General features: G+C 37.2%; 1 protein-coding gene across 2 annotated transcripts in view; it reads left to right on the top strand.

Annotated features, from left to right (window-relative positions):
• Positions 1-25,753, top strand: part of LOC100025102 (serpin B6-like) — a 33,214-nt gene extending 7,461 nt beyond the window's left edge. For both annotated transcript variants that reach the window (XM_007486875.2, XM_001376118.4), the window contains exons 2-7: positions 16,531-16,708; positions 17,278-17,415; positions 18,205-18,322; positions 20,811-20,953; positions 23,407-23,562; positions 25,235-25,753. In XM_007486875.2, the coding sequence (XP_007486937.2) occupies positions 16,541-16,708; positions 17,278-17,415; positions 18,205-18,322; positions 20,811-20,953; positions 23,407-23,562; positions 25,235-25,639 (1,128 nt within the window). In that variant the 5' untranslated portion in view covers positions 16,531-16,540 and the 3' untranslated portion in view covers positions 25,640-25,753. The remainder of the gene's footprint in view (positions 1-16,530; positions 16,709-17,277; positions 17,416-18,204; positions 18,323-20,810; positions 20,954-23,406; positions 23,563-25,234) is intronic.
• Positions 25,754-26,403: the final 650 nt, after the last annotated feature.

Genomic DNA, 26,403 nt, shown 5'->3' with positions numbered 1-26,403 from the left:
AAAGCTCTTAGAACTTCAGTGTCTGCAGGGGCTAGCTTTTGTCAGCTAAAGTAAGAGTTAAAAAATCTCTCTTTTTTCTTATACTAGGCATTTTGTGCCTCTCAGTGCAGCTTGAACTAAACAAATTGGCTTGTTGAGATAACTGAACTTTGTACCAGTAAGAAAGGAATTTTATTCAAGATAGTGTTCACTAGGACTATTAGCTTTACTCAAACTGGGGTATTTCATTTTAGCATTTTCCCCTAGGTTTATCCATTTTTTTATCTACTATTTTTCCTATTGTCCTTATAAGTGCAAATGACATTTCAGATTAGTCATGAACAGTTTGGTAAACCAAATTATCCTGAATCCAACCAATGAATTCTTTTATATACACGTTTTCTTGATTTCTCTATAATAATTTGTTCATTGATGATGACTCTGAAAACTAAATCAATTGTGTCCAAAGTTTTATAGGTTTTTGTTTATAATATTCTTTGAAAATTTACAGTCCATCTCTACTACCAGCAATGCAATGATCCAGGACAATTCTGAGGGACTTATGAGAAAGAACACTATTCATATCCAGAAAAAGAACTGTGGGAATAGAAACACAGAAGAAAAACAGCTGCTTGATCACATGGGTCGAAGGGGATATGACTGGGGATATAGACTCTAAGAGATCACCCTAATGCAATGTAAAACCCAGTGGAATTGTTCATTGGCTATGGGAGGAGGGAGGGAGAAGGGGAGGAAAAGAATATGAAACATAGAAAAACATTCTAAATTAATAAAATAATTTTTTTTTTAAAGCAAGCCAAGGCTCTCCAAAAAAAGAATTGCAGCCCACATATTTCACATATAGTGATAGAAAGCACCTTATTTCCTCACCATTTTGAATTTTAAAAGAGTTTACCATTTATGGTATTTTGTTCTTTTACTTTGATAAGGGAGGACTTTTAAGGCTCAGTATTTACTCTTTGAGTTTTAAAAGTATTTGAGGGGGCAGCTGGGTAGCTCAGTGGATTGAGAGCCAGTCCTAGAGATGGGAGGTCCTAGGTTCAAATCTGCCCTCAGCCACTTCCCAGCTGTGTGACCCTGGGCAAGTCACTTGACCCCCATTGCCTAGCCCTTACCACTCTTCTGCCTTGGAGCCAATACACAGTATTGACTCCAAGACGGAAGGTAAGGGTTTAAAAAAAAAAGTATTTGAACAGGGATAGACAGGAATTAAATAGGCCAGGAAATTTTCATTGAGAATGTGGTTTTTTTTGGTTTTGTTTTTTTTTTTAAAACCCTTACCTTTGGTCTTGGAGTCCCCAAGGCAGAAGAACGGTAAGGGCTAGGCAATGGCGGTGAAGTGACTTGCCCAGGGTCACACAGCTGAGATGTGTCTAAGGCCAGATTTGAGCCTAGGACCTCCCATCTTTAAGTTTGACTCTCAATCCACTGAGCCACCCAGCTGCCTGGAGAATGTGTTTTAACATCTCTTGAATCATGGGATTAGTGGATTGAAACAATAACCTACATTATATTAATGTGTTAATAATGTTTACAAATGGAAAGGTTTAAATGTCTCATTTCCATATTTTAAACAAGTTATTCTCCTGCCTACCCATTCTTTTTTATGTCATGAACTCATTTCTTTTGGCCTTTTTTCTTCAGAGGTAATTTATGGTCCCTGCCAGCTTCTCAAGTGTGTCATTGGCAGTATCTTTGTACTTTATTTCTGAAGCAATAATCCTTTGATAATTATTTCCCAAGTACCTGTTACAATGCTAAGCTTTGTGTCAGAGGCAGTCATGTGGCACAAAGGACCTTGTTATCTTTTGGAAGATTTCTCACATATCTAGGGAGTCTCCTCTGCTCAGAAAACCTGGGAATGTCACTATATATGATCGGACCCAATCAATTAATCTCTATTGGCCTTTCCAACTCTTCTTTTAAGTTCCCAGTTCTTAGAGCTGGGGTTGGGAGAAGGGGAGTTGTGGGAGTGGGGGGATAATTTACAGATCAAAGAAAACAAACCAGAATCATCATAATTCATGTAGAAAATATCAATACCTGCCAATGACCAGCCCTTCCCCAGAAATTGATACAGTGATTTGTTATCCACAGGCTTAGTCATCATAAACCTTTCACCATTGTTAAGTCCTGCTTGATGAATTACTTGTAGGTTCATGAACCAGGATAAGAGAAATGAGCTGGGCTTACAGGAGGGTTGAGCCACCAGACTGACAGATCAGACACACAGATATCCTCTTTTGCTGGGTGGTGACAAAATTTATTGATTTGGAGGGCACAATTTATAGGGAAAATAACCTAAGCCAAAGAATTAGGTAAGCCTTTTGCAGGGCCAAGGATTGGCAATGATTTATAAGATGGAAGCAATGGATGTAAATTGCCTTTTTGGCTCCAAGCATTGTTTTATATAGGATAATAAAGCACATGTCAGCATCTCAATGTATGACCCAATACTGTATGTTCTTACAGAACTCCTGCTTCAGTGATTTTCTTGGCAGGGCATCTAGTATTTGGGGAGGGGGAAATGTTTGGTTTTCTCATGCTGAGGAGCAGCCTATGTGCTTGGTAATTTCTAAGCTGTAATTTTCCAGAGATCTTGCAAACTGGGGCTCTTTGGGCATTCCATAGCAGAAGCCCCTAATCTTCTTATGCTGTTCCCACACACCATATTATTGCCTCTAATGTTTTATACATTTCTTTCTGGAGCTCTCCAAAACTCCCAGCAGATGGCGTCTGTAATCCTTTCCCTGTAGAGCTTCTAGCCTAGAAGGGACTCCTGAGACCAAAAAAGCTTCCCTCTTAGAACATCATTGCCATGTGGTCATCCACCTTTACTTACTTGGTCAAGAGCCCAGAGACTTGGAGTTTCATAAATGCTGATTTATGATCCAACTAGATTTCATTTCACTCTGCTATTATTATTGGGCTTGGAGGCTAGGTTCAATCTGGCTTCAGACACTTAACTGTGTGACACTCAGCAAAAGAATGCTCTTCTCCAATCTTCAGTATCCTCATCTGTAAAATGAAGATAACACTACTAAAAAATTCATTAGTTTGTTGTGAGGATCAAAAGAAAGTAATTGAAAATGATTTACAAATAATACAGCTAAGCTATTGGGTTGTTAATAAGTATAATTGGTTGGATTAACATGGTGGAAAGAAATTGGAACTTGAATCATCTGATTCCTTTGAAAAGCCTATCTTGATATCCCTCCTTCCTCCCTTTTTTTTTGTCTGAAGTCAAGGAATATGAGAGAAACTTCTAGGAGTTAGTAGAGAGGGAAAATAAAATTAAGAAATAAAAACTAAGAAAGAAGATAAGCAGGCAGGGATTAGAAAAAGCAGTGGTGATGGTGGCAACAGCAATAGTAATAATAATTAGTATATACCTATCACTTTAGGGTTCATAAAGTACTTTGTAAAAATATCTTCTCATGATATCCTTATAATAACTTTATGTAGTAAACTATTATTATCGTCATTTTACAGATGAGGAAAGTGAGGTCTACCAAGGTTAAATGATCTGCCCAGGGTCACATAAATAGTAAGTGTCAAGGCAGGATTAGAACTCTGGTTTTCCTGACTCGAGGTCCAATGCGCTATCCACCATGCCACTTGGTTGCAAATAGGGCACAATACTGTGTAACCAGCCGTAGACACTGACAGTGGATTATTAGAGAACCAAAAACTAAGAGAGGAGGTTCAGCAATTCTGGGAAACCATGTTCATCATTCACCTCAGTACTGGAACTCTCCAGGACTTCTGTTCATGGTAGCCCCCTCATTCCTATTCTGACTTGTCTAAAAGTGGCTGGGCCCATTGCCCTCTCCAATCTCATCTGAGGGCTATTAATCTTCATCCTGCTGCCATTTTTCCACCTGGACTCCATCATTATCTTTAGAAACTCATCATCCTACAAAATCAAATCAATTTTGAACTTATACTTCTTCAGTACCCTTTGCACTTGTTCCTTTCTCTGCTTGATGTTTTGAGATAGTTGGTACAGTGGATAGAATGCTGGATCTGGAGTTAGAAAGATCTGAGTTCAAATTTGACTTCAGATATCATGTGACTGAACAAAATCATTTAACTCAGTTTCCTCAATTGTAAAATGGGGATAATAATAGCGCTTAGTTCTCAGAGTTGTTGTGAGAATCAAATGAGATTATATTTGTTAACTTAGGACATAATACATGCTGGCATATAATATGTGCTCTATAAAGAATTATTTCTTTCCCTTCCTCTCTTTAAGGAGAGCCCAGGGCAAATAATTCATAATTTCCTACCTAGCTGTAGTCTTTATCATGTACCTGCACTAAGTATCTTCTTCCCTTCCTTCCATCTCTGGCATATAGTAGCCACCTCATAAATATTAGTTGACTATCTAACCCTTTATTTGTGTTACCAAATTCCATTTTGGTTTTGACTCTAATCTTTTCCTCTACTTATAAGATCCCATTTTTTTGCACTTTGGTTCTATAAAGTGGATACTTTGGTTTCTACTTTGATTTCATGATTCCTACATGATTTCATGTGCCCCAGATTTTATCACACCTTCCTGTTTGGAACTTTGCTCCATACCTTCCCTCCTTGGTTGGTTGAGGCTGGAGAAAAATTGTACCACTTGATTGATGCTTTCTGTTGATAATTTTTCTTCTGTAACCTCTGGTCTCCCATCAGCTGTTCTACTAGCCTGTGATTCATTCTGATGGCCCCTGTGAAAACTATAGACTCACAGAAACTTTGAGTTATCTTCATAGAGTAAAGTTTGAAGCCACAAAGGTGTTTTATATTGCAGAGTAAGAGAGAGAGAGAACATGGAGAGACTGAAAAGAATAGGAGAGGACAGACTCTTGGCAATGCTTACACTATGGTATAAGGAAGAAAACAGAAGGAACAGAGAAGCAGGAGCTATCACAAAATCAAGCAAAGATAGAATATCCAGAAGAGAATAACTAAGTGTTGTACTGTAACAAGGTCAAGGAGGATGAAGGTTGAGAATTGGAAAAAAGCTTCAGGAAAATAGAGCAGATTTTGTTCAATTTTAAGAATTTTAGAATTGAGTTGGTAATGAGAAAGTTGTAACATTGGATATATAGTTATTTCAAGAAGTTCGGCAGTGAAAGAGAAGACTACTGTGCCAAGGAAGTGATGAACAAATTAATTTTAGAAGAACAAAGAAAGAGCTACATGAAATTATGAAGAATGAAGTGAGTAGAATAAGAGAACATTATGCACAGCAACAGAAATATTGTTTGAAGAATGACTTGTGTTTGTCTACCTCCAGAGAAAGAATTGATAAACAGAAACAAGCTAGATGTAGTTTTATAAATGTGTGTATCTTTTTGCTAAATGAAGCCTTCTCTGGTGTGGGGAGGGGAGGAATTTTAATGTAACAAAAAAAATTAATTGATTACAAATAAATAAGAGCCAATAGGTGACCTGCTATGGTATCAAGAAGATTGGTTAAGGCCTATATCCAACAATCATAATTTTTTGGTACATCCAATCATCTTTTCTCCAAATCAAAATGACCTTTTCTTAACTCTCATGTTTGTGGTCAGTTTTGCATCTGTTGTCACTGTTGATCATAATGTCTTCCTTAGTACTTACTCTCTTTTCTAGGTTTTTGGAACACAATTGTCTCTTGATTCTCCTTGTAAGAGTTAAATTAACATCAATAACTCCAAGTATTAAATTTTATAAGATTTATTAGTAATCACTTGAAGTAGAAGAAAAAATAGAAGAACAAAACTTAAGTATGACCATGTACCACATGAGTAAAATTCTCTTGCCTGGCTCTCACCCAACCTCCACAACTGCCTTCCCAGGAACAGAGAGCACGAGGGGTGGGGTTATATCAAGCTATATTCTCCCTACGTTATCGTGTATCGTGAGAAGGAAAATGGGAAGCTAAGAAAGCGAGTTCTGGGAAGAAAATTCTAATTACACATCCTCCTATCTGTCTGACAGCTCTTTCTCAATCTCCTTTGTTGGATCTACATCCAGATCCCTCCGACCACTGGTGTCCCACAGGGTTCTATCCTTGACCCTTGTCTCTTTTACATTTGTACTATTTCACTTGATGATTTCATCCATCATTTGGCATGACTTTAATGACCACCTCTATGCTATTGATTCTTAAATCTCCCTATCCTTTCCTAACTTCTCTGTTGACTTTCAATTTTGCATCTCCAGCTACTTTTCAAACATCTTCAACTGGATATTCAGTAGATATTATAAACTCAACATAGTGTGATAGAGGCTGGCACTATAGAAAAAGTGCCAGACTGAAGAGTATGTGAAATTGATCACCTCGATGGGGGAGGGGCCCCAGGAATGAATTTCCTGAGGAGAGAAGACTCTGGCTGGTGAGCAGTGAGGGTCTCTCCATCTTGAGACATCAAAGAAAGAAGGTGGATAAAGTCTTTCTCCTGAGGGTTACCCACTTTTGCTGCTGGTGACTGGAAATCTTCCCTCCCAACAATTCCCAATTGAAGGGACTTTGTGAAGAGAAACCTGAGCAGACTTTACCTCAGCTCTTGTTGCCCAGGAGAGTCAACCTGACTTTCTCTAAGGGGGCTCAGGCTGCCGAGGCCCGAGTTCCCCTCAAACTTGAGGAGGGAGGAAAAGGGTTTAGATAGAGACAGGGACCTCTTTTCCCACTTTCTTTTTTCCTGTTTTCCCCTGCCCGTTATTCCTTTTGTAATATCTGATTGAGTAATCATTAAAGTTATCTGTTCCCCAAGCTGAGTGTGAGTGAATGGATCAAGGGAAGACCTTTTGGGTCTCAAGTAGTGGAGGGGGGGAAAGTGTGACAAGAGTGAACTGGGGAGAGCAGCTTTAGCTAAGGAGGAAAGGCAGAAGGGGAAAATCTTCAAACCCCCTCTCCTCTCTCTGAGCCAACCCGTTACAGCTCCCCTGAACCCTGCTTTGAGGAAGAAGGAGGTTCTTTTTTCCCTCACTCTATACCTTGGGGTTCAAGCCTACCTTTGGAGGTACACCCCTTCCCTTCCCTTCTTTTTTTGATTTTTTAAAAACAATAGCCAAAACTGAACTTATTATATCCTTTACTTTATTACTATAACTTCTGTACTATTGTTGAGAGCCATACCATCATTCAATCCCTCAGGCTTACAACCTGAGTTTTGACCTTGACTCCATTATATCTTACCTCCAGTATCCAATCTGTTAGTAAGGCCTGTCAACTTCACCTTTACAGCATCTCTTAAATATTCACTCTTCTCTCCTCTAATACCTCCACTACTTTGTTGAAGGCTCTTATCACCCCATACCTGGACTATTCCAGTAGCCTGCTGGTATGTCTTCCTCAAGTCTCTCCCCATTCTAATATTCTCCATTTAGCCACCACATTAATTTTTCTAAAGCACAGGGTTGGGCATGTCCCTGTCTCTCCAACACACACACACACACACACACACACACACACACATACACATACTCACACATATTTTCTCTCTCTCTCTCTCTGTCTCTCTCTCTCTCTCTGTCTCTCTCTCTCTCTCTGTCTCTCTCTCTCTCTCTCTCTCTCCCCACTCCCACCGCTAATTCAATAAATTCCTTTGGAGTTAAATTTTTTTTAAAATATATTTTATTTGATCATTTCCAAGCATTATTCGTTAAAGACATAGATCATTTTCTTTTCCTCCCCCCCACCCCCCATAGCCGACGCATAAGTCCACTGGGCATTAGATGTTTTCTTGATTTGAACCCATTGCTTTGTTGATAGTATTTGCATTAGAGTGTTCATTTAGAGTCTATCCTCTGTCATGTCCCCTCAACCTCTGTATTCAGGCAGTTGCTTTTTCTCGGTGTTTCCACTCCCATAGTTTATCCTTTGCTTATGAATAGTGTTTTTTTCTCCTGGATCCCTGCAAGTTGTTCAGGGACATTACACCACTACTAATGGAGAAGTCCATTACGTTCGATGATACCACAGTGTATTAGTCTCTGTGTACAATGTTCTCCTGGTTCTGCTCCTCTCGCTCTGCATCACTTCCTGGAGGTTGTTCCAGTCTCCATGGAACTTCTCCACTTTATTATTCCTTTTAGCACAATAGTACTCCATCACCAACATATACCACAGTTTGTTCAGCCATTCCCCAATTGATGGGCATCCCCTCGTTTTCCAGTTTTGGGCCACCACAAAGAGCGCAGCTATGAATATTTTTGTAGAAGTCTTTGTGTCCATTATCTCTTTGGGGTACAGACCCAGCAGTGCTATGGCTGGGTCAAAGGGTAGATATTCTTTTGTCACCCTTTGGGCATAGTTCCAAATTGCCCTCCAGAATGGTTGGATCAGTTCACAGCTCCACCAGCAATGAATTAATGTCCCTGCTTTGCCACATCCCCTCCAGCATTCATTACTTTGCATAGCTGTCATGTTAGCCAATCTGCTAGGTGTGAGGTGATACCTCAGAGTTGTTTTGATTTGCATCTCTCTGATTATAAGAGATGTAGAACACTTCTTCATGTGCTTGTTAATAGTTTTGATTTCTTTATCTTAGAACTGCCTATCCATTTCCCTTGCCCATTTATCAATTGGAGAATGGCTTGATTTTTTGTACAATTGATTTAGCTCATTATAAATATGAGTAATTAAACCTTTGTCAGAGGTTTCTATGAAGATTTTTTCCCAATTTGTTGTTTCCCTTCTGATTTTAGTTATATGGGTTTTGTTTGTACAAAATCTTTTTAGTTTGATGTAGTCAAAATTATTTATTTTACATTTTGTGATTCTTTCTATATCTTGCTTGGTTTTAAAGCCTTTCCCCTCCCAAAGGTCTGACATGTATACTATTCTGTGTTTACCCAATTTACTTATGGTTTCCTTCTTTATGTTTAAGTCACTCACCCATTTTGAATTTATCTTGGTGTAGGGTGTGAGGTGTTGATCTATTCCTATTCTCTCCCACACTGTCTTCCAATTTTCCGAGAAGTTTTTATCGAATAGTGGATTTTTGTCCCAAAAACTGGGATCTTTGGGTTTATCGTATACTGTCTTGCTGAGGTCGCTTTCCCCCAGTCTATTACACTGATCTTCCTTTCTGTTTCTTAGCCAATACCAAATTGTTTTGATGACTGCTGCTTTGTAATATAGTTTTAGGTCAGGGACTGCAAGGCCCCCATCATATGTGTTTTTTTACATTATTTCCCTGGATATCCTTGATCTTTTGTTCTTCCAAATGAACATTGTTATGGTTTTTTCTAAATCAGTGAAGAAGTATTTTGGTAGTTCAATGGGTATGGCACTAAATAGATAAATAAGTTTGGGTAGGATGGTCATTTTTATTGTATTGGCTCGTCCTATCCATGAGCAGTTAATGTTTTTCCATTTGTTCAAGTCTAGTTTTAGTTGTGTGGTGAGTGTTTTGTAGTTGTGTTCATATAGTTCCTGTGTTTGTCTTGGGAGGTAGATTCCTAGGTATTTTATTTTGTCTAAGGTGATTTTGAATGGGATTTCTCTTTCTAGTTCTTGCTGCTGAGCTGTGTTGGAGATATATAGAAAAGCTGATGATTTATGTGGGTTTATTTTGTATCCTGCAACTTTGCTAAAATTGTTGATTATTTCAATTAGCTTTTTGGTTGAATCTCTAGGATTCTTTAAGTAGACCATCATGTCATCCGCAAAGAGTGATAACTTGGTCTCCTCCTTGCCTATTTTGATGCCTGCAATTCCTTTATCTTCTCTAATTGCTACTGCTAGTGTTTCTAGTACAATGTCAAATAGTAGAGGTGATAATGGGCATCCTTGTTTCACTCCTGATCTTATTGGGAATGCATCTAGTTTATCCCCATTGCAGATGATATTAGCTGTTGGTTTTAGATATATACTGTTTATTATTTTTAGGAATGACCCTTCTATTCCTATGCTTTCTAGTGTTTTTAATAGGAATGGGTGTTGTATTTTATCAAAGGCTTTTTCTGAATCTATTGAGATAATCATGTGGTTCTTGCTAGTTTGCTTGTTGATGTGGTCAATTATGTGGATGGTTTTCCTAATGTTGAACCAGCCCTGCATCCCTGGTATGAATCCTACTTGATCATGGTGAATGATCCTTCTGATCACTTGCTGGAGTCTTTTTGCTAGTATCCTATTTAAGATTTTTGCATCTATATTCATTAGGGAGATTGGCCTATAGTTTTCTTTCTCTGTTTTTGACCTGCCTGGTTTTGGAATCAGTACCATGTTTGTGTCGTAAAAGGAGTTTGGTAGAACTCCCTCTTTGCTTATTATGTCAAATAGTTTGTATAGTATTGGGATTAACTGTTCTCTGAATGTTTGATAGAATTCACAGGTGAATCCATCAGGCCCTGGGGATTTTTTCTTAGGAAGTTCTTTGATGGCTTGATGGATTTCAATTTCTGATATGGGATTATTTAAGAATTCTATTTCCTGTTCTGTTAGTCTAGGCAGTTTGTATTTTTGTATATATTCATCCATTTCTCCTAAATTGGTGTATTTATTGCCATATAATTGGGCAAAGTAATTTCTAATGATTGCCTTAATTTCATCTTCATCGGAGGTGCTGTCCCCCTTTTCATCTTTAATGCTGTGAATTTGCTTTTCTTCCTTCCTTTTTTAAATTAGATTGACCAGTACTTTGTCTATTTTGTTTGTTTTTTCAAAGTACCAGCTTCTTGTCTTATTTATTAAATCGATAGTTCTATCACTTTCGATTTTATTAATTTCTCCCTTAATTTTTAGGATTTCTAATTTGGTTTTCTGCTGGGGGGTATTAATTTGATCGCTTTCGAGTTTTTTCAATTGCATTTCCAATTGATTGATCTCTGCTCTCCCTTGTTTGTTAATATAAGCATTCAGGGATATGAATTTGCCTCTGATTACCACTTTGGCTGCATCCCAAAAGGTTTGAAAGGATGTTTCGCCATTGTCATTTTCCTCAATGAAATTATTAATTGTTTCTATGATTTCTTCTTTAACTAAACGGTTTTGGAGTATCATATTGTTTAATTTCCAATTGGTTTTAGATTTGGTTTTCCATGTACCATTACTAATCATTATTTTTATTGCCTTGTGATCTGAGAAGGCTGCATTCATTATTTCTGCTTTTTTGCATTTGTGTGCTATGTTTCTGTGACCTAATGTATGGTCAATTTTTGTGATGTGCCATGTGGTGCTGAGAAGAAGGTGTATTCCTTTTTATCCCTATTTATTTTTCTCCATATGTCTATTAATTCTAATTTTTCTAAGATTTCATTCACTTCTTTTACCTCTTTCTTATTTATTTTTTGATTTGATTTATCTAAATTTGATAATGCTTGGTTTAAGTCTCCCACTAGTATGGTTTTATTGTCTATTTCTTCCTTCAATTCTCCTAGTTTCTCCATTAGAAATTTGGGTGCTATATTATTTGGTGCATACATGTTGATTAATGATATTTCCTCATTGTCTAGAGTCCCTTTTAACAAAATATAATTACCTTCCCTATCCCTTTTTATCAGGTCTATTTTTGCATTGGCTTTATCAGATATCATGATTACCACTCCTGCCTTCTTTCTATCAGTTGAGGCCCAGAAGGTCTTACTCCATCCTTTAATTCTGACCTTGTGGGTGTCAACCCGCCTCATGTGTGTTTCTTGAAGACAACATATGGTAGGGTTTTGGATTCTAATCCATTCTGCTATTCGTCTATGTTTTATGGGTGAGTTCATCCCATTCACGTTCAAAGTTATGATTGTCATTTGTGGACTCCCTGGCATTTTGATTGCCTTCCCTAATTCTAACCTTTTCTTCTTCGGCTCTACCTTTTAGTCCAGTGATTTACTTTGAATCAGTCCCCCTTGTTCCCTCCCTTGATGTTTCCCTTTTTAGTCCCTCCCTTTTTCTTCCCTCCCCCTCCCCCCTCTCTTTCCCTCCCTTTTTGTTCTCCCTCTCCCCCTCCCCCCCTTGGTTTTCCCTTCTCCTTACCCTTGTTGGGTAAGATAGAATTCAAGATCCCAATGGATCTGGATGTTTTTCCCTCTCAGAGTTGATTTCCCTGAGATTGAGGTTTAAGTAACCCCCCCCCCCTCTCTTCCTCTCCTTCTTATAGGAGTTTTCTTCCCCTCCCCTTCCCATGTGAATCTTTGTGTGAGAACCATTATTCTATTTGGTCTTTCTTTACCCCCTATTTATACATTACATTTTCCCCACATGTTAGTATACATAGATTGATATAAATGTAGTCCTTATAGAAGAGAGTTTGAGTAAAAGAAGAAGATAACATTTTTCCCCTTTCCTTAATATTTACCTTTTCAGGTATTCCTTGCTCTTTGATTTTCGGTATCAAACTTTCCACAGAGCTCTGGTCTTTTCTTTGCAAAAAGTTGGAAGTCTTCTATTTTGTTGAATGCCCATACTTTCCCTTGGAAGTATATAGTCAGTTTTGCTGGGTAGCTGATTCTTGGTTGGAGATCCAGCTCTCTTGCCTTTCTGAAGATCATGTTCCATGCCTTACGATCATTCAGAGTAGAACTTGCAAGGTCTTGTGTGACCCTGAGTGGCATTCCTTTATATCTAAATTGTCTTTTTCTGGCTTCCTGTAGGATTTTCTCTTTTGTTTGAGAGCTTTGGAATTTGGCAATTACATTCCTGGGAGTTGTCTTTTGGGGGTTTAGTGTAGAAGGTGTTCTGTGAGCTCTGTCAGTGGCTGTATTGCCCCCTTGTTCTAGAATCTCTGGGCAATTTTCTTTGATTATATCTTGTATCACCATGTCCAGTTTGGTGTTTATTTCTGGCTTTTCTGGGAGTCCAATTATTCTTAAATTCTCTCTTCTCCCTCTATTTTCCAGATCTATTACCTTGTCGGTGATACACTCCCACCGCTAACTCAATAAATTCCTTTGGAGTTAAATTTTTTTAAAATACTCTATTTGGTGTTCAAAACCTTCCTAATCTACTCTTCTTTTACCTTTCCAGTCTTCTTACATCTAATTCTCTGTGAGATATTCTTTATTCCAATGATATGTCTCTTTGCTAGTCCACAAATGAGACACTCTACCTTGCATTTTCTAGGCACTTTCTTTGGCAGTCCCCCATGTTTGTAATGCTTTCCCTCCTCACAGGAAGACTTTCCCGACCTTTCTTAATACTAGTGCTTTTAGATCTTTGTCAGACATCATCTAGAATATTGGGTTCAGTTCTAGGGACCATTCTAAAAAAATGAAATTATAACCTGGAGACTATTCAAAGAAGGAAGTGGCTGCTCTCTCATTCACTTCCTATTTATGCTGAAAATTGTTTCTCCTCCCCCATTGAAGTCAATGCTCTTTGAGGGCAAGACCTATATTTTGCCTCTTTTTATATCCCCAGCACTTACTACAATTCCTGGTTCATAGTAGGTACGTGATAAATGTTTATTGACTACTAAATTCTTTAACCTCTATATACCTGAAGCAACTCTGTAGAACTGAACAAGTCGGTGGAAGGAATTCCATTTCCTGAGGAAATCACATGCTCTTCTTTTGAAGGATGAAATCTGCATAGTTTTATTACTTTACCCAGCAATTTCTCAGGAACTAGGCAGCAGAAATTCAGTACCTGAGCGGTGAAAGCTACTGAAGATTAAGAATAAAAATAAGGATATTCAAAGGAACAGGCAGTTTAAATCCTTAGGGAATCACTGGCATAGTCAGAATATGGGGATTATATATAGAGGGACAAGTGAAATCAGGATGGAGGAGTTAAATTGGGATAACAGGAAGGGTTTAGAGATTGTAGGATAAAGAAGTCAAAGAGGAGGTTTGGTTTAATTGAAGAGAGTTTAGTGGATAGAAAGAGATAAAGGACAGGAATTTGTAGCAAGAGAGTAGAGTTTCAGGGATTGGGATCTTATTTTGTTTGATATTATATGGCTAAAAAGGAAAATGGAGATGAAGTCATGAAAGTACAAAAGATTGGGGCACTGTGATACCAGCATTGCCAAGGCCAACATGAATATGTATAAAGTCCTTGAAAATCATAGCAGGAAAATTGAACTAGATGAAGAATAATATGGAGGTGCATAGTTGACAGCAAGAGGAAAAGGGAGGTCCATCTGAATCATAAAAACTTCCAAGAGGAAAGGTTAACATTTATTCCTGTTTTAGTAGCAGTGAAAATCAGTTTACAATCTTTCAGGAAAGCCAGATTTTAGTTAATACAGTGAATTGTGAAGCATATGTTCTAGAATCATAGGGCCATAGATTTAGATCTAGACAGATCAAAACTCACTTGGGCTAACCCTTTTATTTTGCAGATGAGGAAACTGATGCCTAGGAAGGTTCCACAAGTAGGCAGTAACAAAGCCAGAATTTGCAAGCCAATGCCTTTTCCATCACACAGAGATGTGGTGAAATGGATATAGAATAAAAACAAGATTCCAAAAAGTATAATTGGTAGATCAAGAGAATAATGCAGAAAAGCAGAATGGGCCTGAGGAGAACTGAGGTGGATATAGATAGGTATTAGGTTATGAGAAGAAATATTAATGGAATGTAATTTCTGTCTATGGTGTAACACTGTGAAAGGAATGAGGGTAGGAGAAGGAAGGAATTAGTTGGGAGGATTGTGTTAACAGCAGGGGAAAATGAGGAAATTGCTTAACCACACTGATCATAGCCTGTGAGGGAGCAAGAACTAACTGGACTAAAAATTCTAATTGAGATGTTTATGGGGCAGAATGTTGGCATGGTATTTAGCTGGTTTATAGAAAACCTCTGACTATCAGATGGAGACTGTGGAGGATCCAGTGAAGAAGGGAAGGAATGGGGATGAGAACTACAATCAAAAAGTAAGCTCTACAAGTAGTTTTTGGCCTCTTCTGTTGGTGATATTCTCACTAGTGCATGTCTGGGGAAAAAAAGCTAGAAAGGATGATACTCTCAATTAGATTCAAGCCCATTCTTGGGGATCAGAGAAAAGAGTTAGGGAATTTGAGTGCTAGATTCATATGATCACCTAGTTCAATCTATATAGAAAAAGAATCTCCACTGTAATATACTCAACATTCATCAACCTGTATATAAATATCCACCAGAACAGAGAACTTGCCACTTGTTGAATCAAGCCCATTCCTTTTCTGGGCAATTCTTAATTATTAGCAAGTTGTTTCTGTCAAGTCTAATTGGCCTCTTTGCAGCTTCTACCCTTTAATTCTGATTCTGCCCTCTGGGGCCAAATATAATCCTTCTTTCACATGACAACCCTTCAAAATACTTGAAGGACGTTCTCCTGAGAACCTCTGTCTCTTCTTTTCCATAGGTTAAACATACCCTTTTTCTTCTACCCATTTTCATACAGCATGAACACATGCCCTTTTGTCTCCTTGATTGCTCCACTTGGGATATTCTCAAGTTTATCAATGTCCTTTTAGAACCATAGTGCCCAGAATTGAATCTAGTACTCCAGATGAAGTCTGAGAAAGGCCAGCCTAGAGACAGTTTCAGATACAGTGGGACTAGATCATCTCCCTATTCTAAAAAGCTATTCCTCCCTCGGAATTACCTGTAAGATTACATTAGCTTTTTTTTTTCCGGTTCTTATATCATCATGCTGCTTGCAGTCTATTCCAATCCTCAGAACTTTTTGAAAAATGCTATTAAGCCATGATTATTCTACCTTACATTTGTGAAAATTGTTTATATGTAAGTGCACCACATTGAAGTTACTGTTCTTGCATTTCATTATAATGTATTCAGTCTAATGCTCTCCAGCTCCTGCCAAGCTCCTTTTGGACAGTGGCTGTTCTCCTCTGTGTTAACTATCCTCCCAGCTTTGGGTCAACTGCCAATTTGATGAGTATTCCTTCTCTATGTTCATCCAAGTCATTGATAGAAATGGAAGTAGCACAGGGCCATGCGTTTTGTGTATGTACTCCACTGGACCCTTTTTTTTTTTTTGCCAAATTGGCATTCAAACACCATTCTTGACCATTCAGTCATCCAATTGTTGCTGGATCCATGAAACATTGCCATTTGGGGAGGAAGAAATTGATAGGAAAGTCTGTTGTAAACCTCAAAGACTTCCTAGATATGTTATAATCATCATAATAATAATCAGCAAATCTGAATATATCTGTTTTTTTTTCCTAGTGCCATAATTTTTTGGTTTGTTTGTTTTATCTTAGAGAAATCAGCTATGTGTTACAATGGCTAGAGTGCCACACTTGGAGTCAGGAAGATCTAGTTCAAATGCAGTCTTAGACCCTTACTAGCTGTGTGACACTGGTAAAATCAATTTACCTCTTTTTACCTTGCCTTCTTACCCTTAATCTCTTTTTACCTTTGTTTCCTCTTCTGTAAAATGAAGATAATAATAGCACCCACCTTGCAGGGTTGTTTTGAGGATCAAATGAGATAACTTGTTAAGTGCTCTACAAATACTGAGGCAATATGTAACTGTACTTTATTATTATTATAATTGAAGTGATACCATTGGAAATGATCTAGATTCAAAATGGAGTTTGTGAATGCATTCATAAGTGCCTCATATTCATGTAACATATCTTTGTCTTCTTATTCCAGGCGTGCCACAATGGATGCTTTCTCTGAAGCAAACAATGCCTTTGCCTTGGATGTTTTTAAAAAAGTCAGTGAAGAAAATAGCTCAAAGAATGTGTTTTATTCTCCTCTGAGCCTCTACTGTGCCCTGTCTATGGTCTTAGATGGGGCCAAGGGAAATACTGCTGCACAGATACAACAGGTATGTGACCTGTTTGAGAGAAAAAAAAAAGTTATGAAACTTTCTGTATCTTCCTAAAGCCAATCTCAGAGGAGCTACTCGCAAAGAGATCTTTGTCAATGGTACAGCAATGGACAGTGAGGGGAATGGAATAGAAAATATTGGGGGTTTTGCTACCCTATGGTATCTACAGTAAGAATTTGGGGTAGAAATGTTCTTTAGATTACTAATGCAGAATAATCTTACCATCTTACCTTGCCATGAGAAATGGCAAGAAATCCAATTTAGGCAGCACAGTTGAGGCGAGGGTGGAATTGGAAAAATGCAATAATGTATAAGTCTGGAAAAGCAGACTAGAACCAGGTTCTGAAGGACTTTAAATACTAATCAGAGAAGTGTTATATTTGTTCCTAAAGGCAAGAGCGGGCTATTGGACCTTATAGAATTAGGTGAATGACATCATCAGATCTTATTTTAAAATTCTGTCCACCTCTGTAGAACTTTTAGTTGATTTTCCTTTGAGGTATTTTTGTGTTTTATTTTGTTTTTGAAGAAAGACAGTACTAAAGTTATCCTTTTTTTTTTAACAGGTTCTTTCTTTAAAAAAAGATACAGATATCCACCAAAGTTTTCAGTCCTTTCTTGGAGAAGTTAATAAATCTGGTTCTCAGTGCCTACTAAGAATTGCCAACCAACTCTTTGGAGAAAAGACTTATAATTTCCATTCAGTAAGTCTTGTCTGTTACTTCTCTTTATATCAACTTAAGGAAATCAATGAACTTTTTAAGGGGAAAGAGAGATGAAGGCCTTATATGGCAGGAGTATCTCATCTGTGGTCATGTTATTAATAAATTGTTTGGACCCCTTGAAAAAAAGTGGGTTACTCTCAAAACACAATATTCTTAATCTTTAAAGTCCAACGATATGGTTCATTAGACATTGCACAACTGGAGTTCAAATCCCACTTCTGCCACTTATTACTTTGGTGAGTCATGTCCCCAGGCCCCAGTTTTCTCCTTTGTAAAAATGTAAAACAGTCTAGATGACTTCTAAAGTCTTCTAGTTCTAAGTCTGTGATCTTATGATTCAGTAGAAATTGAATGCCTGGCTTAATTAGCTCATGTGCTAAATATATAGAGATATGTAGGGTTTGACTTGACTTTCAAAAAGTGGTTTTTTGATTTGTTTATTAGAGGAAAATGGCACATCAGAAGCCCATTAGTTTTGCCTTGTATTTCCTGACCATAAGCATTGCTTTTTAAGTGATCTTTTTGTGCTAATAAACATTAAACAGACTTAACAAATTCTGATGTCTACTTCTTAGATCATTAGTTGCTTTAGGTTAATACCTGAAGTTCATCCAGGTCAAATACAAATATTTGGGATCAATACCTTTGTAATCTATAAAATGTCTATGATTGTTACAAAGAAGGAGTCCAAAATTTACTCACAGTATATTAATGATGTTTAGTTTTGAATGTGAGGCACTTAGTTATATTGTTTATCCTATTATTTAGTCTTTTAAGGATTGTTGTCAGAAATTCTACCATTCAAATATGGAAGAACTTGACTTTGCTCATGATTTTGAAGCAGCAAGAAAACACATCAATAAGTGGGTAGAAGAAAAAACAGAAGGTAAGAAATTGTGGGTTTTCTTGTTAGCTATTGGAGAGATGGTAGCTAATGATTTTGCAAAGTATAAAAAAAAACCTGATTTTTCTAATCAGTGAAAACATATGCAAAAAATCTGGCCATTAAGCCTATGAGGAAACTAAATTTCCATTGCTTTTTTTCCTACTTTTCAGTGTTGTAATAAGCAAAAGATGAAATTATTGAAAAAAAAACAAACAAACCAAAGTTTTGATCCTCTGAGCATAACGAGTTGTTAAGCAATGCATGTCCATTGCCTAACAATTTGGGACAAAGCCCCTTCCTCAGCTTAGGGCTACACCTTGAATACAGGGGATCCCAGATTTTTACAAATTAAAACAATTACTCAAATAAGGCCAATTAATTAAAAGGAAACAATATAGCATTAAGTCATCTGATTTCTAATTGGATAAAAGATTAGGAACTTTCCAATATGAGAAAGGGGGAGTGAATAGGTACAGGAGAACCCTGAATTCAAGAAAAGAGGTATCCCAGTCCTCCCCAAGTAACTATAGACAATCAAAGGAACATGGAAACAACAAATGATTGATTAGTATGGGACCAGTCTTCATTTAAGACATATAGATTGCTTGAGTTGTACAATTATGAAAAAACTCATCAGTTTTAGGATCTGATTGTTTTTCTGGCAGCATATCCTAGGTCTTTGGTTAAAGATCTCTAAACAGCTTATACAGGTGGTCCACTTTCCCAGCTGTGCACGTATAGGTTCAAATAATACAATAAGGTTTTCTCCCAATTCTCTCAATTGAATAAATTTTTCTTACTAGACAGAAGTTAGAATAGAATCACAATTGAATAGACAGGGAACAATTGAATAGACAGGGAACTGAGCTAGCTCCAGAATTGAGAGACAATATGGAGTCAGTGTGGTTCACTCAGTTCCCACAATTAACCACTGGCTGTCTTGAGTCCCTCAATTCCTTCTATTTTCTCATAGTGTCCACAGTATCAGTAATGCTTCTGAAGATAGCGATCAACCTGCAGAATGAATCATTCCCAACTCCAATGTATTACACCAGCTTCTCTTCCCTCCCAACAATGTTACCATATCCTCATTCAAACCCATGTAGAAGTCTATTCACTTGTCCTTTTATGCCTTTTAAATATGTATGCTTACATTCTTTTATTATTCATGCTGTACATATTTTATTCTGATGCTCATATTTAAGTTAATTCATTTTCACCTTCCTCTAATTTACAAGTACAATGTTCTGCAAATAGATTACTGTTTTTGGGCTATGTACTTGGCAGAACCTCAAAGAGCTGTATAATAATTAAAAGTCGCCAAATTGTAATAGTTAAAAAGGTTGACCAATTGTAATAATCAAAATTAAATTATGAGGCTGCTAGTAGCTCTATTACATCAAAGTAGTGATAGTAAAGAGAGGGAAATGTAGGAAAGAGGTAGGGAGCAGTTTTAGCTAAATATCCTAATTGCGTTCCATCCTTTTTTTTTTCTTGTTTCCTTGGGAAACAGACCCAGCAATGGTATTACTGAGTCTTAAGAGTATATACACAGTTTTATAACTCTCTGGGCATGATTCCAAATTGCTCTCCAAAATGGTTGGAATCATTCACAGTTCTACCAATGATGTATCAGTGTCCCCATTTTTCCATATCCCGTCCACCATTTGCCATTTTGCTCCTTTGTCATTTTAACCAGTTTGATAAGTGTGAGATGATATCTCAGAATTGTTTTGGTCTGCATTTCCCAAAAGTAGTGTCTATCTAAAACCAAGAGTAAGTATTATCTATAATGGAGAAACCTTGAAGCCTTCCTAATAAGATCAAAGATGAAGCAAGGACTCCATTATTTCCACTATTATTCAGTATTGTATTAGAAATGCTATCTATAGCAATAAGACAACAAAAAAGAATGGAAGGAATAAAAATAGGCAGTTGGGAAACAAAATTGTCACTTATTATAGATGAAATGATAGTATACTTAGAAAACCTGAGAGAATCAACTAAAAACTGAATCTTAATAGAGTCTTTGTGAATATAAATGAGATCCTGGATGCTAACACATTTTAGAGATATAAAGATAATTTTTCTTTAATATACTCAGCAAAGGGAAGGATGTTGTGTAGTTGGAAATGGTTCCTTCTTGAAAGTTCACAGTAATTAGAGGCATTTTTGCTACTATACCAAAAAACAGAAAAGACCAGTAATTTTTTTTTTCTTGATTACATTTGATGGACAGATTTTTTTGCAGACTACATCACTGCTTAGATGGTGCTATATGAAGGTGAGTTATTATATTTGACTAATTTATAAAGATTAAAATCTTATTTAGTATATTTCCTGGCAGACCACATAATCACTGTTATAATTATGATGATAGTAGCTAGCACTTATTTAGTGCTTTGTAAAGTGCTTTACACATGTTATCTTGTTTGTTTTAGATGACATTGTGTCTATATCAAACTTATTCTCTGATGTTCTTTGATAGGTAAGATTGTAGAACTTCTCCCTAAAGATACCATTTCTCCAATGACCTGTCTTGTACTTACAAATGCTATCTACTTCGGTGGAAAATGGGAAAAACAATTTAACAAAGAAAAGACCACTGAAAAGATGTTCAAAATCAGCAAGGTAAGTGGAAATTTTGCAATATCCTGGGACTTCCTGGGCAATCAAGACAGTGAAAAAAATAAACATGTTCCCTTTGTTTCTTAAAATACAGATAAAGAGCTAACAACACACCTATTTACATTCTTCCTTTTCATTACTTAAATATTCTTCCTTTCTCCATCCTTTTCTTTCTCCCCTAGGTAGGCTTTTCCTCAATCTTTTCTTTATTCTTTTTTTTAAACCCTTACCTTCCATCTTGGAATCAATACTGTGTATTGGTTCCAAGGCTGAAAAGTGGTAAGGGCTAGGCAATGGGGGTTAAGTGACTTGCCCAGGATCACACAGCTGAGAAGTGTCTGAGGCCAGATTTGAACCTAGAACCTCCCATCTCTAGACCTGGCTCTCAATCCACTGACCCAGCTGCCCCCTTCATTTATTCTGATAGAATAAAGAATTCAATCACATAGCTAGTTTTCCATCATTTCATTTGTTAGTCCAGCAAATTTCCTCATGTCAAGACCTTAGAAACTCTCTTATGACAATAGCCTCTGGAAGATAGTTTCCTTCTCATTTTGTACATTTGTTTTTTATAACCTTACCATGGTAAATCAGAGAAGAAAGGAGCTTGGTCTTAGAGTTGTGTTTTTCAGTGGAACAATAACTTTTGCTCTGAGCAATGAGGACACAGTGGGTATAGATTATTTAGAAGCAAGGCAAACCCAAGAGAAGTTCTAAGACCTTCTTTGGAGACAATTGTTTCTTTCCCCAGTTAGGATATCTCTGTCTGATCTCCCATTGTCCAGACATTTATTTCTTCTAGACCTTTTTGCTAACATCCTTAAGAAGGATATCCATTTCCCTTTAGTCTTTTGGTCTAAGCTTAGTATAATCTATCATATATAGTAATATAGCCTCTGAAGTCTGTTTTCTTCTGTTCTTTAAATATAACTCCTCTTTTCCTTTTCTTGACTTAACTGTTCTTCCTTTCTCCATCTTCTTTATCCCCTAGGAGAGCACTCTCTCTCTCTCTCTTTCCCTCTCTCTTTCCCTCTCTCTGTCTGTCTCTCTCTGTCTCTCTCTCTCTCTGTCTCTGTCTCTCTCTCTCTTTCTGTCTCTCTGTCTCTCTCCCTCTCTCTCTATATATATAATCTGGGTGTATATATAAATGTGAGTTAATATCTTCAAGTAATGAAAGATGGAACAAAGGTTGGACTCAGTGGGCTATTGATATACATGTATATGCATGTGTACATAGCCATATACACAAACACAGAGAAGGCATTATACATCTGAGTGCTTTGCTGTGAGATATCAAGCACCTATTAAATACCTTATGTTGCAGGGAATAGAAAAAGTTCTTTGAACAACAATTAAAAAACCTTTTCTTTCAATATGCTATTTTGTAAAAAAATTCATTGTTGATGGTATAAAGAAATATAGGAGGTGAATACGATACAGAATATCATTAGTTAGTCATTGGAATAATGTAAAATGTTCCAGAAAATATATAATATTCATATAGGGGCCTTGAGACAGAGAAAGGTAAAGCTAGTCTCTTCTCTCCACTTCCCCTAATAGTTATCACCCTAAAAAGGTTTACTTGCTAGGTAAGTCTTGTGTGTATGAATAATGTATTTTAATGGAGTAAAAGATGTTGGATTTATTTTTTAAAATTATGACTCTGAGAGGCAGCTAAGTGGCTCAGTAAAAAGAGATCCAGGCCTGGAGATTGGAGGTCCTGGGTTCAAATTTGGCCTCAGATACTTCCTAGCTTTGTGTCTCTTGGCAAGTCACTTCACCCTCATTGTTTAGCCTTTATTGCTCTTCTGTCTTAGAACTGATACTTAATATCTGTTCTAAAAGAGAAGGTAAGGGTTGTTTGTTTGTTTGTTTGTTTGTTTTAATTACCCCTTGTCAGCTTGTTTACACATGAAATGTCTTTAATTGGATAAAGTTTTTCATTCCACAATCAGATAAGACTTAAGCTATGAATTCAATTTCAGTGAAACTCATTCACACTGACTAGTCACCAAATATTTGATTAAGTGGAACTAGCTGAACTTTTAGCATTTCTTGTTCTAATAGGAGGAAGGAGATAAATAAGACAGGAGAGTGCTAAAAGCCTTAATTGAAGAGGATCTAAAGAAAGAAAAGGGAAACTTTAGGACTCTTGAAAATACTTCTTTGATATTAAAGATATTTTATACATATATGCCTAGAGTAGCAATTCTATGTCACATGACAGGACATAAGGTATATATTTTTTCCTATATATAAATTTCCATATAAAGAAACAAGCCCCAGAGTATTTAGATATCACTGTGTTAACATTTGATTTATGCCATCAAAGAGCTTACAGTCTAAACAAGGCAGGAGCATACAAGTAAGCCTCTTTTTTAAGTCACTTGTATTGATTTTATCTGCCCTCTGTAGTTGTCTTATATTCAATTTCACATTTATTTATCTAATTTCAGGAGGAGCAGAAACTAGTACCAATGATGTATCAGAAATCTACATTTCATATGACTTACATAGGAGAAGTGTTTACCAAGATCCTAGTTCTGCCTTACACTGGAGGACAAATGAGCATGGCCATTTTACTTCCAGATGAGAACAGGGATATAAAAATGGTAAGTGATTTTATTGTGTGCTAGTTGCTTCCAGAAAATTTAGAAAAATGGATTCAGAGTTGTATATACTATGGATGAATTTTTATTATAATAATCAAGTTCTTTGAAATTCTGTTCTAGATGTCTAGATAAATGATTGGAGGTGATACTGATTTTTTTGAATGCATTATATTACAAGGGAGGAGAGTATGGTAGGGGTGGTGGGAGAAGGGAGGAATCCCTTGGGATCCAAGGTATCATTTCACTAGGTTTAGGGACTGACAGTGGACTGCAGCAGTCACCCACTAGAGGCTAGAGGGAACCAAGGACCTCAACTAACATTTAAGGGTCTGGAATTGCTAGAGGGGAAGATGAGATAGATTCAAGATCCTGCTGGTGTGGGCAAGCAGAGCAGAATGGGAATCAGATGAGCAAAGCTGGAGATGGAATTGGGAGTCATGATAGACTAGAAACATGCTTGAGGAAGGAAGTCTGGATAAATAAATAGGTTAGTAGGGAGTACAGAACTAGTTGCCTTAGGCGACTTCACTGGAGAACTTCCTTGTTAAGATCCTAGATAGTCCAATGGCTGATTCTCGATCTAGTTAGAATGAGTTCCTGTCATAACTAAGAGCCACCCCAGTTTTGCAGATACAGAAGTACAGGGAAAGCCCAGTACTGAATCAAGTTTGAGTGAAGTCAATTGAAATGTCAGTTTTTCATTTACTTAGGAAATCATGGAACTTCTTTGAGCCAGTTTCCCCATCTTTAAAATGGAAATACTATGCCTGAAATAATTCTAAGGGCTGTTGTGATGAAAAAGCTTGAATGAGATTATATGTGAAAGTGCTTTGAAATCTACAAAGTGCTAGAGAAATTAAAGTTATCAAGTAGTAATGAAAGGGAGCAGGAAGAAATGAAATCTATTCTGAGACTGAATTCGACCCAAGAGAGCATATATGACTGTCCTCTTTAGAGAACAATTTGAAGATTGTGGGATGAGTACGCATGAGAAAGGAGGCTGTATTTGAAGTTATCGAGTCAACCTCTTGGATGGAATTTTGGCTTAGCCCCTTGTGGAATCAATTTTCTCATCTGTAAAATGAAGAGTTATACTAGATGGGCTCCAAGGTCCCTTCTAACTCTGAATCTAAGGTCTTATGAAGGAAAGCATAGAAAAGAGTGTTATCACTTTCTATTTGAATGGTGTGTGTGTGTGTGCATGTGTGTGTGTGAGAGAGACAGACAGACAGACAGGGAGATAGAGAAAGGGAGAGGGAGAGAATGAGAATGAGTTTGGCTTGGTTGTGCACTTTCCACTTAATCTTCTGTCTTAGTATCAGTTCTAAGATAAGAATGGCAAAGGCCAGGTTATTGGGGTTAAGTGACTTTCCCAGGATCACAAAGCTAGGAAGTGTCTAAGACTAGCTTTGAACTCAGGTCCTACCAACTCCAGGCCTGGGGTTCTATCCAATGCGCTACTCAACTGCCCCTAATTTGGCACTTTTCTTAACTTTTTAAGTAGAATAGAAGTTCTTTGAGGACATAAGCCTTTTTTTCCATTTTTTTTTTGGTCTTTGGATCCTCCACATCTAGCATAGTAACCTTGTATAGAGTAGATTCTGAAGGAATATTTGTCTAACTAAATTAAATCCTTTGGGCATCACAACTTGCAACTCTTTTTTATTTCTAGTTGGAAGAAGCACTTACTTCTGAGAAATTAGCAGATTGGCTAAATCTAGACATGATGGACCAAACTGAGGTAGACGTTTACCTTCCCAGATTTAAATTGGAGGGGAACTTAGACATGGAATCCATTCTTCAAAAATTGGGGATGTCAGATGCATTTGATCAAAGCATGGCTGACTTTTCTGGGATGTCAGCCAGGGAGGACCTATATCTATCCAAGGTTATGCACAAGGCTTATGTGGAAGTTGATGAAGAAGGCACCGAGGCAGCTTGTGCCACCGCAGCAGTCATGATGAAGCGATGTGCAAGAATTACTCCATCATTCATTGCTGACCATCCTTTCCTTTTTGCTATCACTGACAACAAATTAAAAAGCCCTTGGTTTTTTGGTAAAGTCGCCTCTCCATAAAGAGTTCACTACTCTTTATAGTCTTTACCCACATGCCACTTGCCTCTTTTTACCTAAACTCTGATGTCAATACGATGATTATAACCCAGAAATAAAATTCTCTATTGGAAAGTTCTTCTCTTGGAATTGCATGTTTTTTTGTGCCTGTTTGTCTTTTTAAAGTTGTATTTTTCAGAGTGTGCACCAGGTATCCTCATTTGATGGGAATATCAAAGGTAGAGCTAGAAGCTAATGTTTCCTGGTGCATTTCGTGGTTAGTTTTTGTTAATGGAAGCACTGGCTACTAAAAAAGCCCTTTGCCTGCCCCCCATAATTATGTCTCACTCATCTGGCCATACCCCAATTCCAAAAGGTAATATCTATAAATTCATTTTTTATAAAACCTAGTGCTTAGCTTCTGGCACCAACATTTCACTTCATCTTCCTTTTGACACTACATCTTCACTCTCTCACTTCATCAGGGTTTAAAAGGAAAAGTAGTTATTACTGTTTGCTCTTCCTTTGTCAATAGGGCAGATATCTCATCCCATTTTTTTTTTAGAGGAAGAGGTGGAAATTTAAATGGAATGGTAGGAATCTGGGGAACTTGTTTCATGAATTCATGAGAGAAGATTCTGGGAACAAAAACTCTTTCAAACCTCAAAAAAAAAAAAAGCCCAAATGCTGAAAGTTCCAGTTGAATTTAGGCTCATTTAGGAATTTATTTGAAAGGAGAAGTGAATCTTTTATCCTATAAATTGGGCTCTAGGTATTCTTATGGCAAA

This window comes from Monodelphis domestica, chromosome 3, assembly GCF_027887165.1.
Source record: "Monodelphis domestica isolate mMonDom1 chromosome 3, mMonDom1.pri, whole genome shotgun sequence".
Lineage (NCBI taxonomy): Eukaryota > Metazoa > Chordata > Mammalia > Didelphimorphia > Didelphidae > Monodelphis > Monodelphis domestica.
The sequence above is the reverse complement of the archived record's forward strand: the minus strand, read 5'-3'. Positions and strand labels throughout refer to the sequence as shown.